This window comes from Pithys albifrons, unplaced genomic scaffold (genome assembly GCF_047495875.1).
Source record: "Pithys albifrons albifrons isolate INPA30051 unplaced genomic scaffold, PitAlb_v1 scaffold_42, whole genome shotgun sequence".
Classification (NCBI taxonomy): domain Eukaryota; kingdom Metazoa; phylum Chordata; class Aves; order Passeriformes; family Thamnophilidae; genus Pithys; species Pithys albifrons.
The window spans coordinates 463589-473903 of record NW_027286057.1 but is presented as its reverse complement, the minus strand read 5'-3'; the positions used below and the strand labels follow the sequence as shown (position 1 = coordinate 473903).

The following is a 10315-nucleotide window of genomic DNA, read 5'->3' as shown; positions in this document are numbered from 1 at the left end:
AAACCAAAAATAAACAAACAAAAACCAAACAAACCACCTCATCATAAATTGAGGGGTTTACAGAGTTCATGATGACAGAGATCACCAGGGAGGGGGGGCCCATGAGTCTGGTCATTGGTCCCAGCTGGGAATGGGCAACTTTGCTACTCCCTGGTTGAGTTTCTTCACCCTCATTCCCCCAAAATCACGAGCTCAGCATCCCCAGAAAGGGGAGGGAGGGCACTTTGCCCCTCTGCCCTGCTCAGGTGAGACCCCACCTGCTGTGCTGCCTCCAGCTCTGGATCTCCAGACATGGAGCTCCCCCAGGACCTGCCAAGGATGGGCAGGAGCGAGGATGAGGATGGAGGGAGGAGGAGGAGGAGGACATGGAGCTGCTGGAGAGTCCAGAGGAGGCCACAGAGATGTCAGAGGGATGGATGGAGCAGCTCTGGTGTGATGGAAGGCTGAGAAAGTTGGGATTGTTCAGCCCAGAGAAAAGAAGGCTCTGGGGAGACCTTGGAGCCCCTTCCAGTGCCTAAAGAGGCTCCAGGAGAGATGAAGAGGGACTTTGGACAAGGGATGGGGGGACAGGACACAGGGAATGGCTTCCCCCCTGCCAGAGGGCAGGGATAGATGGGATATTGGGAAGGAATTCTTCCCTGTGAGGCTGGTGAGGGACTGGGATGGATTTTCCAGAGGATGCCCCATCCCTGGAAGTCTCCAAGGCCAGGTTGGATGGGGCTTGGAGCAACCTGGGATGGTGGGAGGTGTCCCTGCCCGTGGCAGGGGTGAGGAACTCAAGGTTAGGTTTAAGCTCAAGGGGAGGTTTAAGCTCAAGGGGAGGTTTAAGCTCAAGGGGAGGTTTAAGCTCAAGGGGAGGTTTAAGCTCAAGGGGAGGTTTAAGCTCAAGGGGAGGTTTAAGCTCAAGGGGAGGTTTAAGCTCAAGGGGAGGTTTAAACTCAAGGGGAGGTTTAAACTCAAGGGGAGGTTTAAGCTCAAGATGAGGTTTAAGCTCAAGGGGAGGTTTAAACTCAAGGGGAGGTTTAAACTCAAGGGGAGGTTTAAACTCAAGGGGAGGTTTAAACTCAAGGGGAGGTTTAAGGTTCCTCCCTGCCCAGGCCATTCTGGGATTCCATGAAATACCATCAATGAAAGAACAGGCATTTCTGGGCAAAAGACCACACAAGAGCAGTCCCAGATTTGGGACAAAGCCAGATCTTTCCCTCAAACAAAGGACAGGACACCATAACATCCAACTCAGGTTTAATCTCCAGAATTCAGCCCCAGAACTGCCTCGAGGCAGAAATGTCCCTTCCCAGCAAAGAAAGCAAGGCAAGTTTTCATGTCACAGTCACACAAAATCAAGTTCCCTTCACTGCAAACCGCCCTGAGCTGCTGCCCTGGCTCCCTGTCCCTGTGCTCTGCTCCCACACTCCCCCAGCCCAAGGGCAGAGCAGGAACGGGGGCAGCTCCAGAGATCAAATTCCAGACACAACTCCAGAGGGCAGAGGCAGAGCGAGACTCTCCAGGCTGCAGACTCTGAGAGCCCCCAGCAGGGCCGCGGGGGCAGAGCTGCCACATCCATTTGCTCTGAGGAGGCAGCTGATACCAACCCGCAGGAATGTGCAGCTCCCGGCAGGGAGCCCGGGCAGCCCCAACTCCCACGGAACCGGCTGGAATCCCCGAGAGCTGCCACTGAGCACACAAAGCAAGCCCAGGCTACACAGGCCCTGGTTTCAAAGCCCTGTCAAAGGGGGGGAGAGGAAGGATCAGAGCCATGTGTGGAGGAGGAGGAGGAAGGAGGAGGAAGGAGAAGAAGGAGCTATGTTGGAGGAGGAGGAAGGAGAAGGAGAAGGAGGAGATGGAGCTATGTTGGAGGAGGAGGAGGAGGAGGAAGGAGAAGGAAAAGGAGCCATGTGTGGAGGAGGAAGGAGAAGGAGCCATGTGTGGAGGAGGAGGAAGAAGGAGAAGGAGCCATGTGTGGAGGAGGAGGAGGAGGAAGGAGAAGGAGGTGAAGGAGCCATGTGTGGAGGAGGAGGAGGAAGGAGAAGGAGGAGAAGGAGCCATGTTGGAGGAGGAGGAGGAGGAAGAAGGAGAAGGAGCCATGTGTGGAGGAGGAGGAGGAGGAAGGAGAAGGAGGAGAAGGAGAAGGAGCCATGTGTGGAGGAGGAGGAGGAAGAAGAAGGAGGAGAAGGAGCCATGTTGGAGGAGGAGGAGGAGGAAGAAGGAGAAGGAGCCATGTGTGGAGGAGGAGGAGGAAGGCCCAACACAGACCCTCAAGAAGGCAGGTGGTGCTCTGGTGTTGCTTCAGCTGCCAGCAAACAAAACACCACCGTGGTTCCAAAGGTTTTGATTCCTTTGCCTCCTTCTATTGCCCAAGGCAGAGGCAGAAGCTTTCTCTGCATGCCCCTGGTGAGAACTGGGAGTTCCCTTTGGATCCAGGTCTGCTCTGACACACACCAGTGACACTCTGCCACTGAGCAAAAAAGAGAATAAAGTCATTGCAGAGAACTAGTTCACCCTGAGACATCCAACAGTGCCAAGCTTCCAAACAGGTGTGCAAAACACTCTAAATTTAGGATTTCAGACCCTTCAGCAGGAAGCTGCAAGTCCAGTTTCCCCACCAAAAAGCTGTTTCTCCAGAAGCAAAGGGAAGGTGGGGCCATGGTTTGGTGGAGGGACCCATTTCCTGCACATGAACGACACCCCCAAGGGTTTTGTGGGCACATCAAAGGGCTCAAAAGGGACCCAGAACTTCCAAGTACCTCCCACCAGAGTCACTAATAATCCCTCTGGTTCCAATGAAAGGTGTCTGGTCCCTTCTAGAAATCCAGCTGTGCCTTCAGGCTGCACCTCACGCCAGGGGGGCCAGAAGGTCCGTGGAGTTGGAGCTGCAATCCACGTACTGGTACCGCTCCACCGAGCTCTGCGTTGTGTGCCCCACGTAGGAGAACTTCACTGAGGTCCTGGCAGGGGCAGGAGCAGTTCAGCTCATTTACTCTCCTCACACAACTCCTCTTTCCCCCCAAAAAAAGTGCAGAACCCCTCAGGGTTTTCTCACAGAGGTGGGAAGGGATGGCAAGTGCAGGAGCCCTCAGGGGGCAGCTCAGCATGGAGAGAATTGTCTTCTCCAGCCCACATTTCACCCAACTGTGTCAACTGGTCTGGATTAAGAGCTGCCACCAAGGCAGGTTGGGGTGTTTGCCAAGAAGGATTTTCTCTGTGTACCCCAGATCTGCTGTGGCAGCAATTCCCTTTGGAGTCAGGAACCACAGAAAGGGATCACTGAGGCCCAAAGGGAGCTCTGAGATCCTCCAGTCCAAGCAGGAGGTGAGCAGAGAACCACCTACCTCATGAAGATCACAATGTTATGGACCTTCACCTTGGGAAGGGTGCAGAAGAAACTGGAAGAGACCAGAGAAATGGGTCAGTGTGGGCTGTGCAGACATTTGGGTTTCTCAGCAGCCAATAATGGTTATTTTCCCTTTGGTGGTAACTGAAGACATGGAAGAAACCCCATCACAACACCCTGACAAAGAGCATTTCAAGTAATTATTTAGGAAATATCAACTTTCCAGGAAGTTAGGAGAAAACCTGAGTAATTTCTAAATTCCAATAAAAGCATTTCAACCCACTCTCTTCTCCAGCTACACACACAGAGGAGCAAATGTCTTCTCCCAGGCATGAGAGTGGACACTTAAACACCTCCAGGGACAGAGAATCCAACAGGTCTTGATCCAACCCCACTGTGATCACCAGCCCAGGGCACTCTGTGGATCAAGGGTTGGATTTGATGATCTCAGAGGTCTCTTCCAACCCAACTGAGAAGAGCAACGAGGCTGGAGAAGGGACTGGAGCACAAGTGCTGTGGGGAGAGGCTGAGGGAGCTGGGGGTGTTCAGTCTGGAGAAGAGGAGGCTCAGAGCTGACCTCAGCCCTGTCTGGAACTGCCTGAAGGGAAGTTCTGGCCAGGTGGGGGTTGGTCTCTTCTCCCAGGCACTCAGCAATAGGACAAGGGGGGCTCAAGCTCTGCCAGGGGAGGTTTAGGTTGGAGATCAGGAAGAAATTCTTTGCAGAGAGTGCTCAGGGATTGGAATGGGCTGCCCAGAGAGGGGGTGGATTCCCCATCCCTGGAGGTTTTTCAACTGAGCTTGGCCGTGGCACTGAGTGCCATGATCTGGTAAAGGGACTGGAGCTGGACCAAGGGTTGGACTTGATGATCTCAGAGGTCTTTTCCCACCCAATCCATTCTATGATTCTGTGGATGTGGCACTGAGGGAGAATCCACCACATCTTGATCCAACCCCACTGTGATCACTCCGTGCCCTGGGCTGGTGATCACAGTGGGGTTGGATCAAGGGTTGGACTTGCTGATCTCAGAGGTCTTTTCCAACCCAATCCATTCTATGATTCTATGATTTAAATCCTTACTACACATAGGAGAAAGATCCACCCAGCTCTGCCTTCACAGTGAAATTCACCTGTAACAGATAAAAGAACATTAAATGTATGTGCAGCTCCAGCACTCCTTCAATCCCCCTGTTTGGGGGACACCTTTTGGGCTGCTCTAGGCATGAGATGCTGGACTAAGCAAAGTTCTGAGCTGCAGCTTCACTGTCCTCAGTGTTCCCCCTTGTGGTGCCCAGGATGGAGATGAATTACCAGTTTGTCACTCAGGGGTTGGATGCTGGAGACGTTGGTGACCTGCTGGGTGCCCACCACGGTGTTCATGTACTGCACCTGGCTGGTCAGGCTGGTCACTGTCACCGAGTAGAAGTTGGAGTTCCTGATCCTTAAGGTGGCCTGAGTGGAGAGAAGGAGAGGTGTGAATAGCAGGGACCTTCCTGGCAGCTCAGCTCTGACTTCATTCCCCACAGGAACTCAAACCCAGGGAAAACTTTACCGTGATGGTCAGGAGGACAACAGAGTTCTTCTTGTCAAACCACACCTGGACCACTTTAATCCCATCATCATCCACCAGGACAGAGTGTGGGAAGAGGAAGAAAACCACCAGGCCAGAGAGCAGGAGGCAGAGCAGCACTGAGAGCAGCACGTAGAGCTTCCTGGAAAAGCAGGGAAGGGCTCACCTGCTGTGCCCTGCGAGAGACTTTGGATCTGAAACACACCCACCACCTCCCTGTCCTTCCCTGGAAGTGCCACAGCATCAGAATGACTCAAGCCCATCACCATTGAAGCAGTTTATTGTCTGCCAATGAGTAACCATGGCAGTGTCTGTGCTCCAGGGCTGTTTCACAGCTGGGGGGGTTTGCAGATGCTCTCAAAGCTTCAGTGAGTGGGGTCATTGTTCCCACACTGCCCCCGCGGGGGGACTGCACAGGAAGTACTGACAGTTACACTTGAAACTGTATTTGTTGGCATATTGGGATGAAAACACCCCGCTGGATGAAGGGGAAGCTGCAGACAGGGCAAAGTGTTCAGCTGCAGCAGGAAATGTTAAAAAAAGGACCTGTTTGCAACTCTTCCTTCCAACACCCTCACGTACGTTCTCTGTGGACGAAGCCGTTGGTCGCTGTAGGGGATCAGAGCCACCAACTCATTCACCTGCTCTGGGAAGCAAAGGGAAGAATTATCCAACCTGACAAGCTCAGGGCAGGTCAATAAATGCCTTTTCTTTGGGGTGTTCCAGCCCCAGAGGGGCAGTTACCTGTGGGGAGGCAGCCAGTGCCTTGGCAAGTGGGACACGTGATGCTGTCCTGGCCCGTGAATTCAACGTAGGGAAACTTGGCAATGTCTTCCACACGGCCTGGGCTGTCCAGGAAATCCTCCTCCTCCTCCTCAGCCGCCTTCCTCTGCCTGGGGGCAGCACTGCTGGAGGGCAGGGGGAGCACAGAACCCATGGCAGCTGCTGTGGGAGTTGCTCCACCTGTGGCAGAGGCAGCAGGAGCAATTCAGGCCATTGAATGGGGTTTTGACTCACTCATGGCCAAGGAAAGCACACCCTGAACCACAGAACCCTCCCAGAGATCCATCCCAAACACCCCCACATGGAGTCACCTCGCAGGGGTCCAGCACCCACCACAAAGAACCTCCCCTGCCCTCGGGGGGCTTCCAGAAACAGGAACACCCCACCCAGGGCCACCTCCACGGGGTCATTTCCAGTCCCTCAATGCAGAGAAACCCCCCAAACCCCCAATGGCCTCCACAGACACACCCACCGGCCCCAGGGCCCCAAAGGAAGGACCCCTCCATCCCCCAGGACCCCAAAGGAGAGGAAGCCCCTCCACCCCCCAGGACCCCAAAGGAGAGGAACCCCCCCCAGGACCCCCAAAAGAGAGGAATACCCCCCCAGGGCCCCAAAGGAAGGAACCCCCTCCATCCCCCAGGACCCCAAAGGAGAGGAAGCCCCTCCACCCCCCAGGACCCCAAAGGAGAGGAAGCCCCTCCACCCCCCAGGACCCCAAAGGAGAGGAACCTCCTTCATCCCCCAGGACCCCAAAGGAGGGGAACCCCTCCCCAGGACCCCCAAAAGAGAGGAATACCCCCCCCAGGGCCCCAAAGGAGAGGAACCCCCCCCGCCCCCCAAGGCAGGGGCACCTGCTCAGGATCCCCCCTTGGCCCCAGACAGGAGGCCCCAGGCCCGCCGACACCCCCATAAACCCCAGACCGCCAGGCCCCGGGATGGGAACAGCCCCCGGTACTGCCCCCGGGATGGGAACGGCTCCCCTGGGATGGGAACGGGAACAGCCCCCGGGGACCGGGACTGGGAACAGCCCCCCGGGACCGAGAACAGACCCCGGGACCGGAACAGGCCTTGGGGCCAAACAGGACCAGCCCCCGGTACCGGAACAGCCCTGAGACCAAACAGGAACAGCCCCCGGTACCGGAACAGCCCCTGAGACCAAACAGGACCAGCCCCCGGTACCGGAACAGGCCCTGGGGACAAACGGGACCCGCCGCCGTTACCGGGACCGGCCCCGGGGCGCTCCCTCAGACCGTCCGCCAGGGGGCGCCCCCCGCTCCCCTCGCGCACGCGCCGCCGCCTCCCTCCCTCCCCCGCGCATGCGCCGCCGCTGCCATGACAACGGCGCGAGCGGCCGGTGGGCGGAGACTCGCTCTGGCTCCGCCCTCCCAACGCTGGGGGTGGGGCTAAGGGGCGGGGCTTATCAGACCACGCCCCCTCTGGAATGGGCGGGGTTTGTGAGCCCCGCCTGGACTACGCCCTCCCTTTGTGCGCATGCGCCAGTCTGGTAGGCGGGGCTACCGGTTGAGGGGCGTGGTTTTAGTGATGCGCGTGCGCAGAAGCCACGAAGGGCGGGGCCCCCGAGGGCGGGGCAGGAGGCCGGTCGTGCGCATGCGCAAAGCCCGTTCCGTCCGTGCGCGGGGGCGGGAAGGGGCGGGGCCTGTTGGGAAGGGGCGGGGTCAATGCTGGGGGCGGGGCCTGTCCCAGTCGGGAACCCACGTGCACCAGTACGGGGTGCTGGGACCAGACTGGGACTGATCCGCACCAGTACGGGGTGCTGGGACCAGAATGGGCCCGACCCGCACCAGTACGGGGGTGCTGGGACCAGTACGGGACTGATCCGCACCAGTACGGGGTGCTGGGACCAGAATGGGACTGACCCGCACCAGTACGGGGGTGCTGGGACCAGTACGGGACTGATCCACATCAGTACGGGGGTGCTGGGACCAGAATGGGACTGACCCGCACCAGTTCGGGACCAGTACGGGACTGATCCGCACCAGTACGGGGGTGCTGGGACCAGACTGGGACTGATCCGCACCAGTACGGGGTGCTGGGACCAGAATGGGACTGACCCGCACCAGAACGGGGTGCTGGGACCAGAATGGGCCCGACCCGCACCAGTACGGGGTGCTGGGACCAGTACGGGGTGCTGGGACCAGAATGGGACTGATCCGCACCAGTACGGGGGTGCTGGGACCAGTACGGGACTGATCCGCACCAGTACGGGGTGCTGGGACCAGAATGGGACTGATCCACACCAGAACGGGGTGCTGGGACCAGTACGGGTCTGACCCAATGCGGAGCCCCCACAGCCCAGCCTGTCCCAGCCTGTCCCACTCTGAGCCCCCCCACACCAGTACCGGGACCCCCACCCAGCAGTGCGGGGGCACCTGTCCCAGTATGGACCAGTATGGACCATTCCCACATAGAGGAACTGCCCAGAGCGCCCAATTCCCTCCGCTGTGCCTCTGGAGCAGCCCGGGGGCAGCACCTCATCTTTGCTCCATCTTTGTTATTCCCTTCCCAACCCTCCTGTTATTTTTCCATGGTTTTTCTGGTCCAAGGGCCATTTCAGCCCAGCAGCACCTCCAGCACCTCCAAAGTTGGGGGAAAAGGGTCCAACCCGCCTGTTCCTCCCCATCCCCAAAGGCTCCAGGAGAGGAACAAGTGAAAACACCCCATGTGGGTCAACGTTTGTTTAATAAATTCGTTCCAGGGGGTGTTTTTCCACCACAGTGGAAAACCAAATTCCTTCCCCTCACAATCACCCAAACCATCAAAATCGAGTTTACATCAAAATTAAACCATTTCCATCGGTGCTCCAGAGGCCCCTCCTGCCCTCAGAGCTGCTCCCCAATGGAAACTTTATGGATCATTTATTCTCTCCTTCCCAAGAGCAAAATGCCAAGGAAGGGGAGAATTCCTGGCTCGCCTTCCAGAGCGGCAGGAACTGGGACCTGGGACAGTCGGTGCATCCCAAAGAAGGCGCTGGGGGCAGGACTGAGGGGTGGGAGCTGCAAACAGCCCAAGGGGAGGGTCGGGGAGGGGGGACAATCCCTTCCCGAGGCTCTGGGGACTCAGCCAGGGGTGGGAGCTGCAAACAGCACAAGGGGAGGGTCGGGGAGGGGGGACAATCCCTTCCCGAGGCTCTGGGGACTCAGCCAGGGGTGGGAGCTGCAAACAGCACAAGGGGAGGGTCGGGGAGGGGGACAATCCCTTCCCGAGGCTCTGGGGTCTCAGCCAGGGGTGGGAGCTGCAAACAGCACAAGGGGAGGGTCGGGGAGGGTCGGGGAGGGGGGACAATCCCTTCCCGAGGCTCTGGGGACTCAGCCCTGTGTTAGACAGCAGAGAATCCCCAGAGCAGGGGCAGCACCTGCCCCCAAAGGTGACGGGGCAGAACCCAGAGCGGTCTCCCCTCAGCCCCTCTCATGGTGTGCCCTGCACTAAATCCCTTTTATTCCCTTTTCAAAGCCGTTTTGCTCCCCCAAATCCCGCAGGGAGGGGTGGAAAGGGGGGGAAAAGCTCCCCCTCCGCTCCCTCCTCCCCCTCCGGTGGGATTGTGCAACCACTTCGCAGGAAACCTTCACTCCCCCGGCTGGGCAAGTGGTGACTCAGCAGAAAGCCCGGGGGGGACCGGGATGGGGGTTTGATGCCAAATGTTGTGTTTGAGCTTTTTCTCTTGTTTCTGTGTCCGTTGATCCCCCTCAGGGCAGGGGGTTGGAGCGGGATCCTGGAATCCTGGAATCCCAGGATGGTTTGGGTTGGAAGGGAGGTTAAAGGTCATCCCATCCCACCCCCTGCCATGGGCAGGGACACCTCCCACCAGCCCAGGTGGCTCCAACCTGGCCTTGGACACAACCAGGGATGGGGCATCCTCTGGGAAATCCATTCCAGGACCTCACCACCCTCAGAGGGAGGAATTCCTTCCCAACATCCCACCTATCCCTGCCCTCTGACAATGGGAAGCCCCTCACCCCTTCTCCTGTCCCTCCATCCCTTGTCCCAGGTCCCTCTCCAGCTCTCCTGGAGCCCCTTCAGGCTCTGGAAGGGGCTCTGAGCTCTTCCTTCCACTAGCCCAGGTTGCTGCAAGCCCCATCCACCCTGGCCTGGGACACTTCCAGGGCTCCAGGGGCAGCCACAGCTTTTCTGGCTGATCTTTAAGGTCTCTTCCAGATGTTCTGGGGAGGTGACACCACTTGGCTGCACCTGTGGCCAAGGAAACTTCCATTCCTCCCACTCAGGATCCCACCCTTGAACCAGAATCCTCCTCCCTCAGCCCTGCCAGGCCCGAGGGGCTCTTTTGTACAAAGACCCCCACTCAGCTCTCGGGGGCTGTTCCCAGCAAGGATTGAACCCTCCTGCATCCCTGCACATCCCTGTGCAGTCCCAGGGGGGTGGGTGGGAAGCAGAGCCAGGATCTGTCCCCCATTCCCTTGTGCAAGGGGCATCAAGGGTGGAAAAGCAGCAGGAAAGCTGCTGGAACTCAGCTCTGAGCACCAGGACAGAGGGAGGGAATGAACCCTCTCAGCAGCCTCAAACCTTCCCCAGAGCCTGGGGCACAAACCCAGGGCTGTGGAAAAAGGAGGGGTTGGCAACAGGGGAGTTTTCTGTGGGATTGAGGAGCGTGTTGTGC

General features: G+C 58.0%; 1 protein-coding gene across 7 annotated transcripts; it reads right to left on the bottom strand.

Moving 5' to 3' along the window:
* Positions 1-1225: 1225 nt before the first annotated feature.
* TMEM106C (transmembrane protein 106C) lies at positions 1226-6962 on the bottom strand. Of its 7 annotated transcripts, none has more exons than XM_071581779.1 (8): positions 6903-6962; positions 5644-5862; positions 5482-5545; positions 4882-5041; positions 4641-4781; positions 4410-4459; positions 3330-3383; positions 1226-2945 (listed from the first exon to the last, which is right to left on the bottom strand). In XM_071581779.1, exons 2-8 carry the CDS (start codon positions 5834-5836, stop codon positions 2834-2836), a joined length of 774 nt encoding a protein of 257 aa, XP_071437880.1. In that variant the 5' UTR covers positions 5837-5862; positions 6903-6962; the 3' UTR covers positions 1226-2833. The 7 variants fall into 7 exon arrangements, with proteins under 7 accessions (XP_071437880.1, XP_071437875.1, XP_071437879.1 ...); XM_071581774.1 differs by having other exon boundaries at positions 6862-6945; XM_071581778.1 differs by lacking the exon at positions 6903-6962 and adding an exon at positions 6821-6902.
* Between the last annotated feature and the right edge of the window lie 3353 nt (positions 6963-10315).

Excerpts from the sequence above, each read along its gene's own strand:
- TMEM106C (XM_071581779.1), bottom strand. The coding sequence starts at position 5,836 with ATGGGTTCTGTGCTCCCCCTGCCCTCCAGCAGTGCTGCCCCCAGGCAG. Across the intron at positions 4,460-4,640 it reads AACCCCTGAGTGACAAACTG|GTGAATTTCACTGTGAAGGC; the intron begins GTAATTCATCTC and ends TATCTGTTACAG. Across the intron at positions 2,946-3,329 it reads AACATTGTGATCTTCATGAG|GACCTCAGTGAAGTTCTCCT; the intron begins GTAGGTGGTTCT and ends TGCCCCTGCCAG.